General features: G+C 41.1%; 1 protein-coding gene across 10 annotated transcripts in view; it reads right to left on the bottom strand.

Annotated features, from left to right (window-relative positions):
- KMT2E (lysine methyltransferase 2E (inactive)) overlaps positions 1–26527 on the bottom strand; it is a 102685-nt gene that overhangs the window by 50004 nt on the left and 26154 nt on the right. For 9 of the 10 annotated variants that reach the window (XM_002818325.6, XM_054560595.2, XM_054560591.2 and 6 more), the window contains 3 exons: positions 26054–26238; positions 1568–1682; positions 266–495 (listed from right to left, as the gene is read on the bottom strand). In XM_002818325.6, coding sequence (XP_002818371.3) covers positions 266–495; positions 1568–1682; positions 26054–26124 — 416 coding nt within the window. In that variant the 5' untranslated portion in view covers positions 26125–26238. Of the gene's footprint in view, positions 1–265; positions 496–1567; positions 1683–26053; positions 26239–26527 lie in introns of those variants that run through there. The other variant, XM_054560597.1, reaches the window with a different exon arrangement.

Raw genomic sequence — 26527 nt, 5'->3', positions numbered from 1 at the left:
ACTGTTGAACTAAGTAAACAGAAAAATGTGATCGTATATGAAAAAAGCTCAGAACTGACTGTCTATTACTCAGTTAACAACAGGGATTTCTAGTAAACTCTTTTTTCACATAGGAGGCTTTTTCTAGGACTGCATAAATAGTAGAAGTCCCACTTAAAATACGTATCCATTAATTCCCTTGAAAGTGACTTTAGTTATCTTTTCCAACATTACCAAAGGTTATCAGCATTCAAGAAAAATAAAATAATGGTGTAAAATCTTTTACCTGCATTTGTCACAACAGATCATGTATCCATCATCATGTGTAAAACCACATATGCACCTGGTTACATCAGTACCATAACTTCCATCCTCAGATGTGCTGATTGTAGTAGCACTGGAAGTTTCATCAAAATTAGGAGTGGTAAATATGCCTACTTCATTTTTGCTAATAAGGACTGATGGAGGAGGGGAAGCTGGAGGTGTTGGAGGAGGACGAGCACCATAATTATGGTCCTGAATAATTAAACACAAATATAGCACAATATTATTTAATTTCAACAATGATATAAACCAAGCAACTTAAATAAATAAAATTCAACCCTTAATTTCAATACTCAAGAGATATGAGACTGGCTCATTCCTTCATTAATACCATTAAAAAAATGACTTGGTGAAGCCAGTTATTAAACCACAGTAGTAAGTGAATATATCTATCTACAAAGTGGGAGTGGTCACATTCACATCCAAATTTCATTCCCTCCCTACCAAATCATAAGATATCTTCACATTCCTATGGTCACATACATAGCTCCACCTCCAAGATGAAAGAAGGTATTAAGATGTGAGAATAGAAGTGTAAAAAAAAAAGAAAAAGAAAAACACACATCTCAGAAATATGGAGCCTAAAGAATAATAAAACAAGACATAGTTATCACTATAAAACATATAATATAGTTTTTTTAATTTAGTAATTTTTATTCTGGTCCAAGTAGTAAATATCTCTCATAATTCTACCTCCATAGTATCACAAATGTGTTATTATGTAATTACGTTTGAATCTAAATGCCACCTCTTACTAGATATGCAATATTTAATAAGTTAGATAGGCTTTCATTTTCTCACCTATGAAATAAAAGATGAAAACTACATCTCAGGAAGTTGTTTTTAATGTTTAAATAATATATGTCTGACACATAACAAGTGCTCAATAAATGGTAACTATAAAATTTACTATATAAATTACTATATAATTCAAAAACTAAAAATCAAAAAGTAAAATTAATTACTATGTAATTCAGAATTAATAGTAGGTAGTACAATACAACCTTATCTACATTCTTTTAGGAAGTAAAGAAATATAATATCAAACTATTAACAGCATAAATTGCAAAATAATAAGAGACACAGTTCACTTTTATAGAACTTTAATTGCATAATGCTTAATGAAAAATTAAACACCTAATTATTTTGATAGTATGAAACAACCACGCTTTTTAAACATGCCATTTCAAGCACAATATCACATGCATCTACTTTCAATCTCTGAATTTAAAAATGTTTTTTCAAAGAAGTGTTTAACACTTACCGCATAGGGCAAACCAATGTAACTGTGTGAATGATGTGAGCTGCTGGTATATAACTGGTGGGGATAACTGTTGGATTTCTCAACTACCACAGGGCTAGCTTCTACGGATTCTGGTCTGGGGGGAAAAAGTTGCATCAAAGAGAATTCCATTCATTTTTTTTCCTCTTAATCAATTTAATTAAAATGATAAAGTACTTACAGTAAAATATTGGCTATACAAATACAGTACCTACTTACAGCAGGTAGATACACTATAGATAAGATATATCCCATCTAGATTATGTGTCATAAGCAAACTTCTGTTTAAGTAAAATAAATGTCCCACTCCAAGTTCAAATATAGTTTCCCTCTCTCTCATTAAAAAAAATTACTAGAGGTCAATTATTATTTAATAAACCCTATGGCACTGAGAAAACTAGCAAAGGGGTGCAAAGAAGTGGTGGAAATAATTTAAGCAAGACTAAAACACACAGAATCTATATGGACCTAAAATGGAACTGAAGTATGCATTTCAGTGTTCAAAAATATACGCACGTGTTGAGTGTGACCAGATATTAATATAATAAAGCCTTGGAAATGTCAGTAAACTTAAGGAATAGGAAGTTTCACAATAAACCAGGATTTATACCTGAAAAACAACATAAACAGCAACCTGTAGGATGAGCAATTCTGGTCTTAGATGATGGAGACTGACCAAGCATTTTACATACATTTTACATACATCACTTTCCCAACTTCTTTACTCTTACCAATCCTCCTGAGCTCTATTTGATTAATTCCTATTGATCAACAAGGTTATGAACCTACATCTGAGGTCAGTTCACACTAAAATTAATCTCTCCCTTGCAAATACTCAATAACATGATTTGTTTCTGTGCCTTTATTTTAAAAAACTGTAACATCACTTGAAAAATTTTTCATGACAATCTTTATCCTACCTCCTATTCAAAACTTTCCATTAGAACTTAGTACTATTTGCACTATTTGCACTATTATTTAGTTTAAGGATATTTAGTGGTTATATTCTGATTAGTCATGAGACTAGCAGCATAAAAAACATTTTTTTACAGTCAACTGCTTCTTAATATACTGTCATCCGTTCACGAAGTCCCAATTTAGCTCTCAGTGGCTGCTGTTGTAAGTGCTGTGTGCCAGAATCAGCAAAAAGAGGAGATACAAACTGAGGTTATCTAATGGTTCTAAAGGAGATTGCAAAGAGTCTCCATTATGTTCTGAATACAGTCATGCTTTGCTTAATGTTGGAGATACATTCTGAGAAATACATCATTACGTGATTTCACCGTTGTGTGAACATGACAGAGTGTACTTTACACAAACCTAGATGGTATAGCCTACTATACACCTAGGCTAAATGGCATAACTATTGCTCCTAGGCTACAAACCTATACAGCATGCTATGCGCTGAATATTGTAGGTAACACAATGCTAAGTATTCTGTATCTAAACATATCTAAACATATCTAAACATAGAAAATAAGGGCTGGGTGTGGTAGCTCATGCCTATGATCTCAACACTTTCGGAGTCTGAGACAGGAGGGTCACTTGAAGCCTGGAGTTCAGGAGTAGCTTGGGTAAGATAGCAAGATTTTCTCTACAGACATTAAAAAAAAAAAAAAAAACTAGCCAAGTGTGTTGGCACACATCTGTAGTCCTAGCTACTTGGGAGGTTGAGGTGGGAGAACTGTTTGGGCCTAGAAGTTTGAGGTTACAGTGAGCTATGATCATGTCACTGCACTCTAGCCTGGGCAACAGAATGAGACTGTCTCTAAAAAGAGAAAAAAACATGTACAGTAAAAAGACAATATAAAAGATAAAAAAATGGTACACGTGTAGACGGCACCTCCAATATAATCTTATGGGACCACCATTGTATTATGTGGTCTGGTGTTGACTGAAATGTTATGTGTGCATGACTGTACTTTGAAAACCAATATTCACCTGTAATCCCACCACTTTGGGAGGCCGAGGAGGGTGGATCACAAGGTCAGGAGTTCAAGACCAGCCTGGCCAAGATGGTGAAACCCCATCTCTACTAAAAATACAATAAGTAGCCAGGGGTGACGGCAGGCACCTGTAATCCCAGCTACTTGGGAGGCTGAGGCAGGACAATCGCTTGAATCCAGGTGGCAGAGGTTGCAATGAGCCGAGACTGCGCTACTGCAATCCAGTGACAGAGTTAAGACTCTGTCTCAAAAAAAAACAAGAAATCAATATTCAGCTAATGTCTATGCTGTTACATTAAGAATTCACTTATTCATTATTTTAAAAGAAATGTTTCTTAATTTCAAAATTAATACATACTCATTGTAGAAAATCTAAATATAGCAGTAATAAGGAAGTGAAAGACCATGTCTCCACCCAACTCCCAAACATTCTCATGTTAATATTGCCATGTATCTTTCTCTAAACTTTTCTATGCATCATTATATCTACACAACCTACACAAGTTTTGCTTTTTAAAATCCGAAAATATATGTATTCATGATTTACTTTTTCCATCTTTAAATGTCAACATATATACTTTATTCTTGGTAATAATTGCTTATTTCATTATATGAATATAAATTTATTTAACGATTTCCCCTACTGGTAGATATTGACATTATTTCTATTTGTCACTATTAAAAGTATTACTGCAAATGTACATCCATTTATCTTTTCTGCATAAATGATAGTATTTCTATAACATGAATTCCTGTAGGTACAATTGCTGAACAAAAGGGTAAATGTACATAAAACTGACAGATACTACCAAACTGCCTTTGATTACAACAGTGACACTTTTAAAATTCTTTAAAAATTACATAGAAGGAAGAAGTGACGTTTTAGCAACGATTTACAGTACTATTATTAAAGCAACATGCAGGAACTGTGGCCAGAGCACAAAGATTCACTCTTAAAAATTTAGATCAAACTCTGCAAAATATGTTACTAAAAGGTGTGGGCAAAACTCGGATATTTTGGAGTAGCGGCCATAACTTTTGCAGTTTGAGGTCCAACAGCAAAACTAGCATGAATGCTCTCCCTCTCCCTCTCCCTCTCCCTCTCCCTCCCCTTTCTTCGGTCTCCCTCTCCTTCTTTTTTCGGTCTCCCGCTGTTATCGAAGCTGGACTGTACTGCCATGATCTCGGCTCGCTGCAACCTCCCTGCCTCGGGCTCCTGTGACTCTCCTGCCTCGGCCTGCCGAGTGCCTGGGATTGCAGGCGCGCGCCGCCACGCCTGAATGGTTTTTGTATTTTTGGTGGAGACGGGGTTTCACCGTGTTGACCGGGCTGGTCTCCAGCTCCTGGCCTCGAGTGATCTGCCTGCCTCGGCCTCCCGAGGTGCTGGGATTGCAGACGGAGTCTCGCTAACTCAATGCTCAATGGTGCTCAGGCTGGAGTGCAGTGGTGTGATCTCGGCTCGCTGCAACCTCCACCTACCAGCCTCCTGCCTTGGCCTCTTAAAGTGCTAAGATTACAGCCTCTGCCCCGCCGCCACCCCGTCTAGGAAGTGAGGAGCATCTCTGCCTGGCCGCCCATCGTCTGGGATGTGAGGAGCCCCTCTGCCCGGCCGCCCTATCTGGGAAGTGAGGAGCGCCTCTGCCCGGCCGCCCATCGTCTGGGATGTGAGGAGCGCCTCTGCCCGGCTGCCACCCCGTCTGGGAGGAAGTGAGGAGCGCCTCTGCCCGGCTGCCCCGTCTGGGAGATGAGGAGCACCTCTGCCCGGCCGCCCCGTCTGGGAGGTGAGGAGCGCCTCTGCCTGGCCGCCACCCCGTCTGGGAGGAAGTGAGGAGCGCCTCTGCCCGGTTGCCCCATCTGGGAAGTGAGGAGCGCCTCTGCCTGGCCGCCACCCCGTCTGGGAAGTGAGGAGCGCCTCTGCCCGGCTGCCACCCCATATGGGAAGTGAGGAGCGCCTCTGCCCAGCCGCCCCTTCTGGGAGGTGAGGAGCGCCTCTGCCCAGCCGCCCCGTCTGGGAGGTGAGGAGTGCCTCGGCCCGGCCGCCCCGTCTGGGAGGTGAGGAGCGCCTCTGCCTGGCCGCCGCCCCGTCTGGGAGGTGAGGAGCGCCTCTGCCTGGCCGCCACCCCGTCTGGGAGGAAGTGAGGAGCACCTCTGCCCAGCTGCCCCATCTGGGAAGTGAGGAGCGCCTCTACCCGGCTGCCACCCCGTATGGGAAGTGAGGAGCGCCTCTGCCAGGCCGCCCACTCTGGGAAGTGAGGAGCGCCTCTGCCTGGCCGCCCACTCTGGGAGGTGAGGAGCGCCTCTGCCTGGCCACTCCGGCTGGGAAGTGAGGAGCGCCTCTGCCCGGCCGCCCCGTCTGGGAGGTGAGGAGTGCCTCTGCCCGGCCACCCCGTCTGGGAAGTGAGGAGGAGCGCCTCTGCCCGGCCACCCCGTCTGGGAAGTGAGGAGCGCCTCTGCCTGGCCACCACCCCGTCTGGGAGGAAGTGAGGAGCGCCTCTGCCCGGCCGCCACCCCGTATGGGAAGTGAGGAGCGCCTCTGCCCGGCCGCCCCCTCTGGGAAGTGAGGAGCGCCTCTGCCCGGCTGCCACCCCGTCTGGGAGGAAGTGAGGAGCACCTATGCCCGGCTGCCCCATCTGGGAGATGAGGAGCACCTCTGCCCGGCCGCCCCGTCTGGGAGGTGAGGAGTGCCTCTGCCTGGCCGCCACCCCGTCTGGGAGGAAGTGAGGAGCGCCTCTGCCCGGCTGCCCCATCTGGGAAGTGAGGAGCGCCTCTGCCCGGCCGCCACCCCATATGGGAAGTGAGGAGCGCCTCTGCCTGACCACTCCGTCTGGGAGGTGAGGAGCGCCTCTGCCCGGCCGTCACCCCGTCTGGGAGGAAGTGAGGAGCACCTCTGCCCGGCTGCCCCGTCTGGGAGATGAGGAGCACCTCTGCCCGGCCGCCCCGTCTGGGAGATGAGGAGCACCTCTGCCCGGCCGCCCCGTCTGGGAGGTGAGGAGCGCCTCTGCCTGGCCGCCACCCCGTCTGGGAGGAAGTGAGGAGCGCCTCTGCCCGGCTGCCCCATATGGGAAGTGAGGAGCGCCTCTGCCCGGCCGCCACCCCATATGGGAAGTGAGGAGCGCCTCTGCCTGGCCACTCCGTCTGGGAGGTGAGGAGCGCCTCTGCCCGGCCGCCCCGTCTGGGAGGTGAGGAGTGCCTCTGCCCGGCCGTCACCCCGTCTGAGAGGAAGTGAGGAGCACCTCTGCCCGGCTGCCCCGTCTGGGAAATGAGGAGCACCTCTGCCCGGCCGCCCCGTCTGGGAGGTGAGGAGTGCCTCTGCCCGGCCGCCACCCCATCTGGGAGGAAGTGAGGAGCACCTCTGCCCGGCCGCCCCCTCTGGGAAGTGAGGAGCGCCTCTGCCTGGCCGCCACCCCGTCTGGGAGGAAGTGAGGAGCGCCTCTGCCTGGCTGCCCCATCTGGGAAGGGAGGAGCGCCTCTGCCCAGCCGCCACACCGTCTGGGAAGTGAGGAGCGCCTCTGCCTGGCCACCCCGTCTAGGAGGTGAGGAGCGCCTCTGCCCGGCCGCCCAGTCTGGGAAGTGAGGAGCGCCTCTGCCCGGCCGCCCAGTCTGGGAAGTGAGGAGCGCCTCTGCCCGGCCGCCCTGTCCGGGAGGTGAGGAGCGCCTCTGCCTGGCCGCCACCCCGTCTGGGAGGAAGTGAGGAGCGTCTCTGCCCGGCCACCCCGTCTGGGAAGTGAGGAGCGCCTCTGCCCGGCAGCCCGGTCTGGGAAGTGAGGAGCGCCTCTGCCCGGCCGCCCCCTCTGGGAAGTGAGGAGCGCCTCTGCTCGGCCGCCCGGTCTGGGAAGTGAGGAGCGCCTCTGCCCGGCCGCCCCGTCTGGGAGGTGAGGAGCGCCTCTGCCCGGCTGCCACCCGGTATGGGAGGAAGTGAGGAGCGCCTCTGCCTGGGCGGCCCCGTCTGGGAAGTGAGGAGCGCCTCTGCCCGGGCGGCCCCGTCTGGGAAGCGAGGAGCGCCTCTGCCCGGCCGCCCTGTCTGGGAGGTGAGGAGCGCCTCTGCCCGGCTGCCCTGTCTGGGAGGTGTACCCAACAGCTCCTAAGAGACAGCGACCATCGGGAGCGGGCCATGAGGACGATGGCGGTTTTGTTGAAGAGAAGGGGGGGAAGTGTGGGGAAAGGAAGGAGAGATCAGATTGTTGCTGTGTCTGTGTAGAAAGAGGTGGGCATAGGAGACTCCATTTTGTTCTGACTAGGAGAAATTCTTCTGCCTTGGGATGCTGTTGATCTATGGCCTTTCCCCCAGCCCCATGCTCTCTGAAACATATGCTGTGTCAACTCAGGGTTAAATGGATTAAGGGCGGTGCAAGATGTGCTTTGTTAAACAGATGCTTGAAGGCAGCATGCTCTTTAAGAGTCATCACCACTCCCTAATCTCAAGTACCCAGGGGCAGAAACACTGCAGAAGGCCGCAGGGTCCTCTGCCTAGGAAAACCAGAGACCTTTATTCATGTGTTTATCTCCTGACCTTCTCTCCACTATTATCCTATGACCCTCCCATATCCCCCTCTCCGAGAAACACCCAAGAATGATCAATAAATACTTCATAAATTAAAAAAAAAAAAAAAAAAAACTAGCATGAATTTCTTTTTCCTTCTTCCCAAATGTAAGGACAGAAGTGTTACATTTCTAAGTGTTATACTTCATAATTATTTATACAAGTGTTTATATAATTATGTATCAAAACATAATCCATGATGCAGTGTTCATTCTATAGAAAAATGAGATTTCACATATATAATTTTGATATCTTACTCTTCAGTTAGAGAGTGAAGAGCTTATATAGTGGTTTATACTCATTCATATACTGCTTTGTATGTTTTTTTTCTTTTAGCCTGTCAGCAGGAAGTATGTATATGTTCTAAAATCACTGAATCCAAAAAAGATTTTCTCTTTATCCATGGGAAATTTCCCAAAAGATATTCATTGCATACTCCAAGAATTCAAAATGTTCAAAATGTTCAAAATGGTCAAAAATAAACTGCAATTACTTTTGCACCAACCTAGTAGCAGGTAATGAAATTATTCCCAATGTATAAGCAATAAGGTATGGTCAAAACCACCTAATCTGTAGATGAAGTCACCTCTTCAAAACTCTGAATTCTGTTTCCAACAAGTAGAACAACCGAAATGCATAAAAGGGGATTCTAACATGCAACTCAGCTCTAAAACTAAAATGGTAAGTATATTCTCTTGTTAATACATAAGCCAATACTTAGGTGCTGACTGCTGCTTTTAGAAATTCCCCAACAGCTAAAAAATGCAGAAGGAATAAATAAACTAGAAAAATAACTACACTGCAACCCTTAAGAGGTTATATATCTAGGCAACAAATAACCATGGATGCTAAGACTCTTAGGTAAAAGGTTGATAGGTAGATAAGATGACAACACCTGAATCTGTTGATCATTATCATTACGAGTTAGACAACCAAGCTTTATTTGCCTCTCCTAACGCTATGTGATAGGAAGCACACAGTCCCACCTATAAAATATTATACTGAAAAGAAAAATAGAAAAAGAGAAAAGGAAAAGAACAGAACTTGAAGCTAATTATAGCTCTAAATCCAAATACCAGTTTATCAGAAATACGAGGGAAGGAGAATATTACATGACACCAGAAGGAGGCAATCAGCCAACTCCAGAATGTTAAAACTTCTATAGGCCAAATTTTCCAGTTTCTTCACCAGGTCTACGGCACAAAGGAAAACAAATTTTAAAAGAGGGGGTTGTTACAGATGAAGAGAGATTCAAGAGACATTTCAAGCAAATGCAATGTGTGAATTTTGATCGGATCCCAATTTGAACACATCACAAAAAGATTTTTGAGATGAGTGAGAAAATTTGAAGATGAACTGGATATTTTATGTTAATTTTGTTATATAATAGTACTGTAGCAGAACAAAAAAGTCCTTAACTGTTAGTGATAGATACCGAATAATACATGGGTGAAATAATACACGGGTGAAATGGGAATTTGTTTTAAAATACTTAAGAGGCTGGGCGCAGTGGCTCACGCTTACGATCACAGCACTTTTGGGGGCCAAAAGGGAGGATCACTTGAGGCCAGAAGTTCATGACCAGTCTGGGCAACACAGCAAGATCCCACCTCTATCAAAAAATGAAAAAATTAGCTGGGCATGGTGGCTCACACCTATAGTCCTAGGCTTCAGCTACTCAGGAGGCTGAAGCAAAAGGATCACTTGAGACAGTGAAGTTGAAGATGCAGTGGGCTATGATCATTCCACTGTACTCCAGCCTGGGTTGACAGAGTGAGACTCTGTATCAAAACAAAAACAAAAACAAAAAAACTGAAAGACAGATGAAACAAGATTGGCAAAACTTTGAATACTGTTGAAGCTAAGTAATGGCCAACTGGGATTACTATTCTGTTTTACATACTGTCATGTATATATCTGCATTTCCATACTAAAAAGTGGAAATAAAAAAGTTCTCCAAGCATTTTTATCTTACATTTAGAATCTCTATACACTAGATGCCAGCAAGAATACTAGTCTATCACTTTTCCTCCCACTCACAAAGATGTCCTGGGCATTTCTAAACCCCTATTTGTAGAATAACTCTTAACCCTTACTCCTTAATTTCAACACATTTTTCAAGGTTTATTTCAAGTATTCTTAAAAGAGTCCTTTCTTGATTGCTTCAACTCCATAATTTTAGGATTCATGAAGCACTTATTTACTGTATTGTTATTACTTTTCACATAATATTTTTGTGCTCTGCTAACAATCTTCTATCATGCATCTATTATTTTTTCTCCCAAACTCTTTTATAACGAGGCATTTTCTCCAGTAGAAAGAATGCCATATTGACCTCTCTGAACTTGAGGTTTTTTACGTGTAAAGTGGGAATAAGGATATTTGCTTTACCTTCTTCCCAGCAATATGAAGTTCAAATGTTATAAAAGACGTGAAAATGCATTTTCTCAACTATAATGCCTTACACAGATACATTACACTACTTACTTGTTCAGAATTTGCTCTCAAGTACAACTACAAATACTCTGTCTGAAGCTCCTTAAAAATTGTTTTATAACTTCGGTTCACAATAATACAAACTTCCAATAGAGTGGTTCTATGTACAAGCCCAAAGACACCTGTTTTAAATAAATCACTAATTTTGCTAGAGAAGACAGAACCTATTACCCTAGTAAAAGAAATTTACTACAAATAATATATAGAAAAAACCCAGTAATGCTGGAGGAAGACAATACCCGATGCATATGCAAAAAGACAGGAAAACATGGCAGGTGGAATCTTCAAGTAGTACGTAAAGGTCAGACTTCAGGAACAGTGTTTATTCATGCAAGTAGTCTCTCAAAAGCAAGTAATATCTAAACTCCTATAATACAGCCAGATTTTCCTTTGGAGATTTGGATTTAGAAAAACTTCACAATAAACTGTATCTCTCTGTGTGTTTATAACATAAACATCTGACACAAATTCAAGTACTTGCACTGAAATCTCATGGCAACATTTGGTATAAAATGGTAGTCATCCGGAATGATTCCAAATATACTTAAATTTTTTTCCTAGCTCCAAATTAAATAGCAAATTTTTAAAACATCAAAAAGCTCACAGAGACCCCTGGAGACTACATCCATTTAAACCACTTTGATAGCACTGATTAAACAAATATTGAGGGCTTAATGTTCACTAGCAACCATCAGAGATACAAAGATAAGACATTGTCTCTGCCTTCAAGGAACTCATAATAATATAGTTTTCTTTCAATCAATAAATATTTGAGCACACAGTAAGCACCAGGCAGTGAGATACTGTACCAAATGCTGGAAATAAAAAAAAAAATAAAGTGATCCTTCTTCTTAAGAAACTGACAGGCAAACAAACAAGTGTAACAATAATTACAGTAGTGCCATCAGAGGTATGCACAGGAGCCTTCATAATAGTAGTCACATTTAAGCAAGTTTTAAAGAATGGCAATTTAACAAGTCCATGAAATAGAGAAGGCAAAGAGATGGAGAAAGTATTCCAGACAAAAAGCACACATGCAGTCAGAGATATCAACATGACACATTTAAGCACGTTTCTCTTAGCATGATCTACAGACAACCAGCAGCACAATTACCTGTAGTGAAAGATGTTACTTTTCACAGCTCTACTTAAATGTAATGAACCAGAATGTTTAAAGATTGGGCTTAGAAATCTACATTTTAATAAACACCTTCAATTTTATGTTCACTGAAGTTTACTAAGAACAGACTGAAAAAGAGTTACTAAAATTCAGAACAGTTAAAGGAGTGCAGGATGTGCCAGAGATGAGAATAGACAAGGACTAGTTCAAGAAGAACCCTGCGTATCCAGCTAAGAAATGAATATTATCTCTTATCCTGAAAAACTATACAGAGGGCCAGGCACAACAGCTCACGCCTGTAATCCCAGCACTTTGGAAGGCTGAGGCAGGAGGATCACTTAAGCTCAGGAGTTTGAGTCCAACCTGGGCAATATAGTGAGACCCCATCTCAAAAAAAAAAAAAAAAAAAAAAAACCTAAAAACAAAAACTACACAGAGCCACTAATGGTTTGTCTCTCTCCCAAGCAAGTTAATGATGTAAGTGGAGTAGTAGTATGACAAAATAAAACTAAGAGCTTCAAACGTGAGGTTGGGTAATCTGTAAATAATTCTCCTAGATTCAGTAGGCTCAGGAGAAGCCTTGAAACTGATCAGAGCAGGTAAAAAGTACTACCTCTCCAAGACTCCTTCCAACATCCTCACTCACAAATAGGTAAATTTCCTCTGCTCAATCTAATTCTTCACTTTTCTGAAAAGCACTTGGCACTATGTCTAGTTTCAAAGTGATCCTCATGACTGTACGGCATCCAGAGTCCAAACTGGTAACTTTTTTATTTAACAAAGAGATATTAAAATGTGCAACTTGCGGACTGGGCACAGTAGCTCACGCCTGTAATCCTAGCACTTTGGGAGGCCGAGGCAGGTGGATCACCTGAGGTCAGGAGTTCGAGATCAAGCCTGACCAACATGGTGAAACCCCGACTCTACTAAAAATACAAAATTAGCCGGGCATGGTGGCGCATGCCTGTAATCCCAGCTATTCGGGAGGCTGAGGTAGGAGAATCGCTTGAACCCAGGAAGCAGAGGTTGCAGTGAGCCGATTGTGCCATTGCACTCCAGCCTGGGCAACAAGAGCAAAACTCCATCTCAAATAGATAGACAGATAGATAGATAGATAGATAGATAGACAAATAGATAGATAGATAGGTAGATAGATAGATAAACCAACTTGCTTTTACAACAAATAATTCCCCAATTTTTTCCTTTTTTTTTTCCTTGAGTTCCTTCAACTTCAAGTACAAAGCCAAGTGCCTTAATGATTTGCCTTCATTTTTTTATGAGGTACAGAACACAGGGTACATTAACCATTGTTAGGTTCATCTGATACAATGATCTGTGAAAAATAAAAGACTTTGATGAATCTATCAATTACACTATCAACAAAAGTAATTCTTAATTCTCTTGCAGACTTTCTTTAAAAAAAAAAAAAAAATTTGCAGACTTCCTTTTTTTTTTTTTGAGACAGAGTCTCGCTCTGTCACCCAGGCTAGAGTGCAGTGATGTATCTTGGCTCACTACAAGCTCCACCTCCCGGGTTCAAGTGATTCTCGTGTCTCAGCCTCGTAGTAGCCGGGATTACAAGCATGCGCCACCATGCCCGGTAACTTTTTGTATTTTTAGTAGAGACCAGGTATCGCCATGTTGGCCAGGCTGCTCTGAAGCTCCCGACCTCAGGTGATCCGCCCACCTCGGCTCGCAAAGTGCTGCGATTACAGGCATGAGCCACCATGCCTCGCCTGTTTCTTTTTTTTTAAGAGAGAAGGTGTCACTCTGTAACCCAAGCTGGAGTGCAGTGGTGTGACCATAGCTCACTATAGCATCAAACTCCGGGGCTTGAGTGATCCTCCCACGTCAGCCTCCTGAGGAGATTACAGTCATAAGCCACCATGCCTGGATAATTTTTAAAAAATTTTTTGTAGACAGCAGGGGTCTCACTATGTTGCCCAGGCTAGTTTCAGAAATCCTGGGCTCAAGAGATCCCCTCACCTTGATCTCTCAAAGTGCTGGGATTATAGGCATGAGCCACTGTGTGCCCAGCAAGAATCAGCTTCAAGTGCCTATCTTTGATCTATAGCACATTACTATAAATTCTGAAAAGCAATCTTTATATAGACTTTAGAGTTGAGAGAATAAAATTATTATATATTTTAAGTCCATAAATTCTTATAACTATATGATCTGCAAAACTAGATCTTTAATCCTTCATCAATTAAACAGTATGCAAAAGATGCATAGTAAAAATACTATCACTCAAAAAATACCAGTACTTGTTAAAATTCTTTATACTGAATAATTTTACATCCCTTCTCTTCCTACGTTCTGTCTCAATTTATTATATCATGGTCAGTAAACAATCACTTAGATAACATAGGTATTAATAGTAAATTTCAATCTTCCTCTCATCACTGTTTTAATTCTGCCAGTTTCCTAATGCCTTTAAAAAAATTTCCAGCTTCCCAAAACAGGTATTAACCAAAACTGCTACTTAAAAAAACTTAGCATTCAATATACTGAAATCATGCCAATTTTTAAAGACTATTTTTTAAAGACTATTTATATATAAGGGACTTTTCGTTCAATTATACAGCACCTGACATCTTTCTACAATGAAGAGGCTATAAAATATGTTTAGCTTTAGTTCTATCTCTTCTTAACAACTGAAATATAGTTAGGATATGGGCATTCAATAATCCTTCTTAATATAATAAACTTCAGGGTTAACTATTAGATCTTCAAGCAGTACGGGCTGGGTGCAGTGGCTCATGCCTGTAATCTCAGCACTTTGGGAAGCCAAGGTGGGCAGATCACCTGAGGTCGAGAGTTCGAGACCACTCTGGCGAACATGGTGAAACCCCATTTCTACTAAAAATACAAAAAAAAAAAAAAAAAAAAAAAAATTGGCTGGGTGTGGTGGTGCACATCTGTAATCCCAGTTACTTTGGAGGCTGAGGCAGGAGAATCGCTTGAACCCAGGATGCAGAAGTTGCAGTGAACCAAAACTGCGCCACTGCACTCTAGCCTGGGCGACAGAGTGAGACTCCTTTTCAGAAATAAAAATAAAAAATAAATAAAAATAAAAAATGACCTTCAAGCAATATGATTCATGACTCAATGCTTACTATATGCCAAACCCTGTGCTAACCATTGTAGATACAGTGATATTGGTGATAAAACAGATAAGATGTTTATAGTCATAAAGCTTATGTTTTAGTAAAAATATAAAGCATGGCAGCAATGAAATAAAACAAGTATTTCAGATACTATTTTAGATAATGGAAGAGGGGAGGCCTCACTAGTATGTGATATTTGAGTTTAGAAGCTTATGCCAAGAACATAAGAATGATCCAGGCAGAGGAAATCATGAGTACAAAGGCCCTAAGGCAGAAACAAATGTAAAATATTCAAAAGAACAACAACAAAAAATCAATATGGAAGTAATAGTGAGATAAGAGAATAGTGAGAAGAGATTAGGGAAGGAGGGCCTTATGGTCATAAAAAGTTAATACTTTAAGTAAAATAGAAAGTCACTGGAAGCTTTTTAACTGGGAGAATTGTATGATCTGGTTTATGCTTCAGAAGAAACACAGTAGCTTCTACAGAGAATAAATGATAGAAGGCAAAAGAGAAACCTGGAGAGTATTCTACTCCAGTGTCTAGTCAAGAAATTACAACGGCCTGGATGAGGACAACAGTAGAAATGGATAAAAGTGTACTGATTCAAAATATACTTTTGGCCAGGTGCAGCGGTTCATGCCTATAATCCCAGCACTTTGTGAGGTCAGGAGTTCGAGACCAGCCTGGCCAACACAATGAAATCCTGTTAAAAATATAAAAATTAGCTGGGTGTGGTGGCGCGCACCTGTAGTCCCATCTACTCTGGAGGCTGAGGCAGGAGTACTGCTTGCCAGGAGGCAGAGGTTGCAGTGAACCAATATCATGCCACTGCACTCCAGCCTGGGTGACAGAGCAAGACTCCATTTCAAAACAAAACAAAACAAAAATATACTTTGAAGGAGGACCCAGTACAGACCAATAAATTAGACATGGGGGTTAAGGGGAAAGGACCAATCAAGACTGACAGCTTAGAGTTTTAAGCAACTGGATAGAGATGTAGCCGTTTGAAGAAACAGATGATGCAGGAGCAGTGGCTCATGCCTGTAATCCCAGCACTTTGGTAGGCCGAGGCGGGCGTTGTCACCTGAGGTCAGGAGTTTGAGACCAGCCTGACCAACATGGAGAAACCCCGCCTCTAGTAAACATACAAAATTAGCTGGGCGTGATGGCGCATGCCTGTAATACCAGCTACCTGGGAAGCTGAGGCAGGAGAATCGCTTGAACCTGGAAAGTGGAGGTTGCAGTGAGCCAAGATCGTGCCATTGCACTCCAGCCTGGGCAACAAGAGCGAAATTCCATCTAAAAAAGGAAGGAAGGAAGGAAGGAAGGAAGGAAGTAAGGAAGGAAGGAAGGAAGGGAGGGAGGGAGGGAGGAAGGGAGGGAGGAAAGGAGGAAAGGAAGAAAGAAAGAGAGACAGAGAAAGAAAGAAAGAAAAGAGAGAGAGGGAAGAAGGAAGGAAGGAAGGAAGAAAGAAAGAAAAAGAAAGAAAAACAGATGAGGCCTGGTGCTGTGACTCATGCCTGTAAATCCAGCACTTTGGGAGGCCGAGGCAGGTGGATCACTTGAGGACAGGAGTTTGAGACCAGCCTGGCCAACAAGGTGAAACCCCACCTGGAATAAAAATAAAAAAATTAGCCAGGCTTGGTGGCTGCCTGTAATCTCAGCTACTCGGGAGGCTGAGGCACAAGGCTCACTTGAATCCTGAAGGTGGAGATTGCAGTGAACTGAGATCATGCCATTGCACTCCAGCCTGGGTGACAGAGCAAGAGTCGGAAGGAAGGAAGGAAGGAAGGAGGGAGGGAGGGAGGGAGGGAAGGAAGGAAGGAGGGAGGGAGGGAGGGAGGGAGGGAGGGAGGGAGGGAGGGAGGGAGGGAGAAAGAGAGAAAGAGAAAGAAAGAAAGAAAAAGAAAGGAAGGAAGGAAGGGAAGGAAGGCAAGGAAGGAAGGAAGAAGAAAAGAAAACAGAAAAGAAAAGGAAAAAAGAAATAGATGAGCCTAAAAAACAATAACCAAAAGTAGATTTGGGGGCAGAACATTAAGAATTCCAAGTGAAGCTGTCAATTTGGGTATACAAGTCTGGAGCTTAGGAAGATTATGACTGGAGATAAAAAATTGAGGGTAACCACACATAGAGATTATATTTAAAGCCAGGTAATAACCTGAAAACCAAGTTTTTTAAAAGGAGAGGGGACCGCAGTTGAGTCTTAGACATTTAAAGCACCTGGGCATAAGAAAATAAGCCAGGAGAAAATGACCAATAGTGGTTAGTTAAGTGTGGTACCTAGAAATCCAAAGTTAAACCTTTCTAGTAGGAAGAAAGGGAAGGGATGATTATTTACATCAAACCTGAAAAAATGTATATAAATTATAGAAGACTACCAATTAGTCTGACAACACAGGAGGTTATAGTAGTGTTGTGCAACCTGATAATGAGTACAAACAGCTTTCTCAAGGAGTTTTGCTCTAAAGAGGATTAGAGAAATGAAATAATAAAAAAGGGAAATAATTCTGTTATATTTATATGTGATAAGAATGATCTAATAGAGAAACTGAAGATGCAAGAGACATGGGATGACTGCAGGCAAGAGGGAAGAATGAAGATTTTGAAAAGGTGAGAAGGGGTAAGATCCAGAGGGCAAGTGGAGGAACAGGACTCTAATTTTTTTTAAAGTGACATTTTTCTTTTTTCTTTATCTTTTTTGAGACGGAGTTTCGCTCTTGTCGCCCAGGCTGGAGTGCAGTGGCATGATCTCGGCTCACTGCAACCTCTGCCTCCCGGGTTCAAGCAATTCTCCTGCGTCTGCCTCTGAGTAGCTGGGATTACAGGCGCCCGCCACCACACCCAGCTAATTTTTTGTATTTTTAGTAGAGACGGGGTTTTGCCATGTTCAGCAGGCTGGTCTCGAATTCCTGATCTCAGGTGATCTGCCCACCTCAGCCTCCCAAAGTGCTGGGATTACAGGAGTGAGCCACCGCGCCTGGCCATTTTTCTGTTTTGTAAGAGAAAAAACAGAATTTGAATATAAATACAAAATTTTAGATTTGAAGTTGTGTCCCCGGGACCCAAAACAGTAGCTGGCATATAACAAGCCCTCAGTAAATATTTACTAATTTAGAGCACTGAATTGGAACTTTTTTTTTTTTTTTTTTTTGAGATAGGGTCTCACTTTGTCACCCAGGCTAGAATGTAGTGGTGTGATCTCAGCTCACTGCAGCCTAGACCTCCCAGGCTCAAGCGATCATCCCGCCTCAGCCCAAGTAGCTGGGACTACGGGCACAAGCAACCACACTCGGCTAACTGTGGTAATTTTTTTTTTGTACAGATGGGGTTTCATCATGTTGCCAAGGCCAGTCTTGAATTCTTGGGCTCAAGCAACCGGCCGGCCTCAGCCTCCCAAAGTGCTAGGAATACAGGCGTGAGCCACCACGTCTGGCCAGCACTTATTTCACTTAAAATCTTAACTTCTTATGGCCCCTAGGCCCTACTCCTCTCATCTCTTCTTAATATTCTTCCCTTGGTCTATTACTCCCATGTTTGATATTTTTTTCCTGTTCTTTAGGACAATCTAAATTTGTTCCTGTCTTGGAGCTTGTGTACTTACTGTTCCCTCTACCTAATTATATTTAAAGAAAGTCATATCATTGAAATAGTACTTGCTTAAGCCAATAAAATCAGAGAAAAAATAGTATTCTTCATTGGAAACAGTACATTATCAAGATTCCTTTGCTCTAAATAAGTGGTAGGCAAACTAGAAGAACCCTGGGTCAAATCCAGCCTGCTTTCTGATTCTGTAGACAAAATGTTATCGGAACACTGTCATGTCCATTCATTTACACACACAGTCTGCTTTACAGCTGCAAGAGCAGAGCTGAGTAGTTACAACAGAAACCATATCATTGCAAGTCTTAAATATTTACTCTTTAGCCCTTTACAGGAAAGTTCTGCTGACCCTTGCTCTAAATTTAATTCTAAATTCCAAAATAATTAGGCAAGTAAAAGAGGATTTTCAATAACACACACATATTTTTTAACAATCAGGAACCAAATTAAATTTAAAAATGAGAAAATGTATGGAGAAATTGAGCTAGCTATAAAATCTAGTATTAAATGTCACATGTTGACCCAGGTTTTTAAAACTCTATCCCCTTAAATAATCAAATTTTAAATGTCACAATAGGGGTTTTTTAAAAACTCAGTATTTAATCCTTCATCTGGCTGAATAAAATTATCATGAGGTTTCCTGGTATTAAAAAATGAGGATTTTGGCCAGGCATAGGGGCTCATGCCTATAATCTCAGCATATTGGGAGGCCAAGGCAGACAGATCACTTGAGTCCATGAGTTCAAGACTAGCCTGGACAACATGACGAAACCCTATCTCTACAAAAAAATACAAAATTAGCCAGGTGTGGTGGTGTGTACCTGTAGTCCCAGCTACTCGGGGTGCTGTGGTAGGAGGACTGCTTGGGCCTGGGAGGTGGAGGCTTCAGTGACCCATGATCACACTACTGTACTCCAGTCTGTGCGACCTTGAGGTCCTTTTTTGAGTCCCTATCCACCCCCCCAAAAAAAGGGTTTCACACAATTGTCTACCATGGCTGCTGAAACAAAGGGTATTTCCATTTCCTTTTCTTTTTCCTAAGAGCAGTTATTGTCTTGTGCAAGCTCTTAGAATCCTTGGGAATGTTTATGGTAGGAGAAGGGTTAAAAGTGTTCTAAGCCCTTCACTTTCATTTCAACCAGAGTTGTTTTCCTTTTATCTGTTTTATATATTTTGTTTTTGCAGAAGTATTTGAAAAGCACAGGTAGTCATAAATTCAACCAATAGCTAACAGTACTGGTTTAGTGAGAAAAAGCAAGACATGGACCTAAAATAGACCAGGAATATCACCTTAGTTCTGATAACTTACAATCCGTGACTTCAGGGAAGTTAGTTAACCCTTCTGAGCCTTTGTTTTCACATCTGTGAGAAGAAGTTAACATTGGGCTCACAGTATAAAAATAATGCAGTAACACATGTAAAACATTTACCTGGCACAGCAGTGCTCAACAAATTGTAATTCACTCCTTCTTCTCTTACTATTAAGTTGAACAATACGGAATTACTGATACCAGACCAATTCTGACCTATAAAAATGGCATTCACATAGTTCAACTTAATCCTGCAAAAATCAGCTGTGTAGACAAGAGTTACCAGAAGGTAGAAAGGCCGCCTTACAAGGGTGGCCCTTGGCTGGCATTTGGGCATTTAGCTGGTAAACAGCTCCCTACATTGATAAGAAACTTTCCTCAAATGATAAGGGCAGCTTACTCTGCCTACACTGTTTATACAAACAATATGGTTTATGTTGTATACTTATTTTCTTTCTGGGAGTCTGGAATTTTGGTACATTCTAGGCAGGTGCCTACGTGCCACCCCTCAAGAAAAATTTTGGGCACTGAGTCTCTAATGAGCTTCCTTGGTAGACAACATTTCACATGTGTTGTCACAATCCATTGCTGAAGAAATTAAGTTCATCCTATGTGCCTCAATGGGGAGAAGCCTCATGGAATCTTGCACCTGCTTTCCTCCAGGTTTCACCCCATGTACCTTTTCCCTTTGCTGATTTCGCTTTGGATTCTTTTGCCGTAATAAATCTTAGCCATAAGTACAACTACATTCTGGATCCTGTGAGTCCTTCCAGCAAATCTTTGAGCCTGGGGATGGTCTTGGGATCACATCTGACACATCAACTTTTAAAATACAACTATTTTAATGGCAATTTTGTTAAACTGTATTGTACATAGTCCTAACTTCTCAGAATATATTACATAAAATTAGATGGCAAGGTACATTTTGATGTATTTACATGCTATCATAATGTGATACTCTCAAGGGTTAAATTCTATAAACCTACTTTCTCCTATACTAAATGTCCCAAATTGTCAGGGTATTGACTTCTTCTGAGTAGACACAAACTTTCAGGAATGCAATCTGGCAACATGTATCAGTAGCCTTTAAAAAGATCTTGCATTCCATTTGACCTAGTAATTCCAGATCACATTTATTCTAAGTAAATCATTAAAGACATGTACAAAAATTATGCCAAAACGCTAATTCCACTGCAATATTTGGCTCAAACAACTTACATATTCAATGAGACTGATTAAAACTTAATTTTGGTATACCTCTAGACTGGAATACCATGAAACCATTCAAACAGGAGTTTGAAGAAAGAAAGGAAGAAAAAAAGAAAGCCTTTGCATACTATTAGAAGGAATCTGAATTTAGACTTAAAGGCAACAAGGAACCAGTGATGTAAAAAACTGGGAAAATTAAATGACTTATGTGTTTTTAGAAAAATTATGGCTTATGTGTATTGCTGTCTTTGAGTGAAAAATAGAACATATGAATAAGAGGGCTTTTTTGGTGTGAATTTATTAGAGAGGACAAGAGGGGAAGAAGAGAGAATTAGTACAGTACCAATTTTATTAAGTGTGAACTACTCACAGAACATCTAAGTGGTCTAGTAATGCAGAGGGCTATGTGAGTGGAGCTCATGAGAGAATTAGGTAAGGATGATTTGGAAGTCATGAGCATGCAAAAACAGTGAAAGCTATAGAAGTAGATGACATCTCCAGGACAGTTTAAAAAGTAAGGAAGTACAGATCCCTAGAAAACACAAATATTTACGAAAAAGAAGAAACATTTAAAAAGGAGATCATGCCATAAAAAGAAAACCAGATGGAAAAAGAGTTCGACGATTCCTCAAAATGTTAAATGTGGAATTATGTTATGACCTAGCAATTCCACTCCTAGCTATAAAACCGAAAGAATTTAAAACAGGGAGTCAAACAGATACTTGTATACCAATGTTCATAGCAGTATTATTTACAATAGCCAAAAGGTAGGAACAACCCAAGTCTACATCAAGAGATGAATGGATAAGCAAAATATAGTACATCTATACAATGGACTATTATTCAGCCATAAAAAGGAATGGAATTCTGGTATATGCTATAACATGGTTGAATCCTGAAAACATTATGCTAAGTAAAATAAGCCAGACATAAGAGAATGAGTATTTTATAATTCCACTTATATGAGGCATCTAGAATAGGCAAATAGAGATAGAAACTAGAATAGAGGTTATGAGGTACTAGGAGAAGGGGAAAGAAGGAGTTATTTAGTGAATGTGGAGTTTCTATTTGGGATGATAAAGTTTGAAAACAGTAGTGATGGCTGCACAACACTGTAAATGTACTTACTGCCACCGAATTGTTCACTTAAAAATGGTTAACATGATAAATGTTGTATCTATTTTACCACAACTTAAAAATATATATTTTCACTAAAGCCAAAGGTAAAGAGAGTCAATAGTATCAAATTCTGCTGCAAGATCGGGCAATGTAAGAAGACCTGAGAACTAGGCATGGGCCTTAATGTGATGGTAGCATGGTCACAGTAATAACTAAATTATACATAGCAGGTGGAAGAATTAATAAAAGGAAGAACACCATAAGGATTTGGACATCTGAATGGACCTACATTTTAGACCGTGCCCAATTACAGGAATTAGAGGCAGAGATAAAATTGACAAAGGGTCAAGACTTAATCCAAATGAGTCACCCAGGCCCTACCTTTGACCCCTTCAGGTGATAATGGGAGCCTGGAGAAGGTGAAATGCTGCTCCTAAGCCTTGGTAAATAAAGCAGGTAGAACAAATAGTGTGGTAAAGCTGGTTTGCATCTGGCTCCAAGGGAGTATCAGGGTGTGGTTTCCTTTCTCTCAGAGATATCAAAGGGTTAAAGTAGCATTCTCCTGGCCTAGAATCGGTGATAGTGGATCTTCAGAGGGCAATTCATTGACTCCCCCAACAACACTGTCACAAAACTACTGGTGGATCAGCTACTGCGTCCTGCCTGGTGTGGGATTGAGTGCAGTGGACTGGAATTATTCTTGGAAATAGGGTCACTGCTGCTCCAAACTGATAATCAGGCACTATCCTAGGAGGTATTTTATAGAGCAGATAGTCCAATCTCCAGTTTTACAGACCAGGAGATGACTGATCTAAGTGTCACAAACTCTACATCCAAGTCCTACCTCTACCACTAAAGTCACTATATATCCTTGGGACATGCCACATAAGTACTCTGGGGTCTCAGTACCCATATCTGTAAAATAAACTAACTCTTAATTCTAAGTCAACATGGTATTATAATAGCAAAGAAAAAAAATCTTAAACTCCTTAAATTGGTCTAGCATTTTTCCCATCAAACTGCATTGTCCCTACTATCCCTGTGAAATTTACCAGAGTACTATTTATGACTGTTGATTATTTACTTAATGAAGCAAACAGCCTATATTACAAAATGGTACTAGATCTTATTTTAGACTAGAGTTACCCAAAGCCTAAATTCTGGTAGTCCTAAATTTATACCACTTTAATTTTCATTAGTTCACTAACTTTACAAATATAGAGAACATTTTTGGTCACCAGAAGTAGAATTGTTTTGTTTTACTTTTTTGAGACAGGGTCTTGCTCTGTCACCCAGGCTGGAACGCAGTGGTGCGATCATGGCTCACTGCAGCCTGGAACTCCTGGGCTCAAGTGATCCTCCCACCTCAGCCTCCCAAGTAGCTGGGACTACAGGCATGCGCCGCCATGCCCAGCTAATTTTTTAAAAATTTTTATTTTGTAGAGACAGGGTCTCATTGTATTACCCAGGCAGGTCTCAAACTGCTGGGCCCAAGTGATCTGCCTGCCTCAGCCTCCCAAAGCACTGCAATTACAGGTATAAGCCACTGCACTGAGCTGAATTATTTATGTAATATTTCCATTCTTAAAAATGAAAAAAGGCTATTTCCAAATGTGTTGTAATTCTAAATTAACGTCAAAAACTTTAAAGGAAGAACAACCACTACTCTGTTTGCAATAATCTATTTGATATTGCCACATTTTTCTGGAACCACTTTACAAATTTAAAATCTTATTTGTTTTATACCAAAATGTCCTTATTCATTAAAAAATCATCATAAATTATCATCTAAGCCACATCATATATTATTAGTGCAGAAATTTAAGTAAGTTAGAACTGAAAATCAAAAAAGGGAAAAATGCCAATCATTAAATTGAGGAGGCATTTAGAGAAAAAGAACAGTTTAGAATGATGGAATAAATAAGCTAATTCCTCAGAAACTGGACTTAAAGGATGTTCTTCCTAATTAAAAATTTAATTTCTTCTCTGTATAAACTCTCGAACTGTAAGTGGGTTTTGATGAGAAGCTCATACCAGCATCTTAGATCTTAGGTAAAACCTCTAATTTTCCCTTTGAGTGTTAAGACTTCCAATAACATACATCTCAGTAACATAACCATAGCCAGTGTATGTTATTGAAGGCATAACATGAATAGGTTATACTAATTGTTATATTAATAGGTGTAAAAAATCTCCATGACTTCTCAATATACTCCTTCAGATTTGTGATCAAAATCTGTCCATTTCTTTTCTCTCTCTTACAATCTATTATTTTTAAATATTTGTATTAAAATACGTAAGAAATTTAAAAATAAAGAGCAAATGAAGTTTGGTATGACAATTGTCCTCAGTTCATCACATGTGGCATTTCACTTCATTTTACTCCTCTATTAACTAAATGTGACTCTTCTGACCTATGTGGCAGCATGAATCTGGAGCCAAGAAACTCTGGGTTCAAACCTAACTCTACTTTTTATTAATTATGTGGCCATAGGCAAATGTGTTAATCTCCTTGAGCTGCATTTCTTATAAAATGAAAATAATACCTGCCTTTTTGCTGGGATGATTAAGATATTTTATATAAAACATATTGTTCAAAGTAGGGGAGCCGCTTAACACTTACAGAACATTATATGAATACAATGAGCTCTGTATGTATTACAAGTGAAAAAAATTATAAGAAAAAATTGTTTATGATTAAGTATGAAACAAATGAAAAATTCAGCATCACCCTAAGAACAGCTGTAAACATGGCTGGGCATGGTGGTTAATGCCTGTAATCCCAGCACTTTGGAGGGCCAAGGTGGGCAGATCGTTTTAGCCCAGGAGTTCGAGGCCAGCCTGGTCAATGTGGTGAAACCCTGTCTCTAATAAAAATACAAAAATTAGCTGGGTGTGGTGGCATGCACCTGTAATCCCAGCTACTCAGGAGGCTAAGACATGAGAATCCCTTGAGCCTGGAGGTTGCAGTGAGCTGAGACTGCCCTTCTGCACTCCAGCCTGGATCACAGAGCGAGACTCTGTCACAAAACAAACAACAAAAAAAGAACAGTTGTAAACAATGCAAGGACAGTACTTTAAAGCAGGCTTTTGAATACAAAAACAAAGCCACACTTAAATGAAAGCACCTCCAGTTAGTACAAAAAAATCAACACTCACTTTAAAAGCAGCAGAAAAAAAAAGTTTCTTCATAGTGGATTAAGTGTCAAGAAATCACAAGCAAAAATGTTAAGCACTGGGTGAAAAAAGAACAAGTAAAAAGTTTCTGAAAATATTTCATTATATACAAAATATTTTAGAATCTTCAATTATACAAATTCAAACTAAAAATACCCGAGCACCGGCTGAGCGCAGTGGTTCATGCCTGTAATCCCAACACTTTGGGAGTCTGAGGCGAGTGGATCACGGGGTCAGGAGTTCGAGACCAGCCTAGCCAAAATGATGAAACCCCATCTCTACTAAAAACACAAAAATTAGCTGGGCATGATGACACACGCCTGTAATACAGCTACTCGGGAGGCTGAGGCAGGAGAATTGCTTGAACCCAGGAGGGAGAGGTTGCAATGAGCCGAGATGGAGCCACTGTGTTCCAGCCTGGGCGACACAGCAAAACTCCATCTGTTGCTGGGGGTCGGGGGAACCCAAGCACCAACAAATTAATGACTTCTGTCAGCAGGTGGCTCTAGTGACACTGGAATAACAATATCAAATACTATAGGAAAATACAGTTGGTAAAAAATGTATCGATTCTCAGAAATTTGAAGTCAAAAAAAGTCATGTCAATACTTCAATCCAATAATGATATTAGTGGTAATGCTATTTAAAAGGAAAACAAAGTTAGCAATCATGTTCTCAGTGTTTGAGAAAGAAAGGTAACTTCGCTTTTTTTTTTTACTTTAAAAAATGGCTAGGAAAGAATTTAATATTTTCCACTTATACCTCTTCCTACTTTCTAGCTCCAGAAGGGTTTCTTTTTTTTTTTCTTTTGCTTATGTAACCAATTTAAATACTTACTCTGAACCTGCAGCCATTTCCAAGTATGACGTCTCTGCTGTATCAACCCCCAATGGGATCACTATGCTCATGACGTTCGCCTCTGGTAAATTCGATTACTATGGAGTCCTATGCATTGGTATCCAAAACACTGGGGCATGCCAGCCACAGTGCTCATTGCAAACATCTAAGTGCATCCACAAACCCTGTTTAAACAAAAAGGAGACAAAAAAGCAACAGTCACACTATAACAGTAAGTAAAATAACATGAAGAAAACATTCTTTATTAAAATCTCAATATAAATTGAAATTTGCTTAGAGTCTCTCTCATTAACTTTTCTGGAATTGAGTTATGTGACCACGATCAAAAGAAAAGTTTCTAAATCACAATCTTTCTGAGGGAATGAATTTAGAATGCCACAAGAAGATTACTAAGGCATATTTAGTGAAGAACCAAAAATTATTCATTTTAAAAGATAAAATGTAATTTCTTAC

This window comes from Pongo abelii, chromosome 6, assembly GCF_028885655.2.
Source record: "Pongo abelii isolate AG06213 chromosome 6, NHGRI_mPonAbe1-v2.0_pri, whole genome shotgun sequence".
NCBI lineage: Eukaryota > Metazoa > Chordata > Mammalia > Primates > Hominidae > Pongo > Pongo abelii.
The sequence above is the reverse complement of the archived record's forward strand: the minus strand, read 5'-3'. Positions and strand labels throughout refer to the sequence as shown.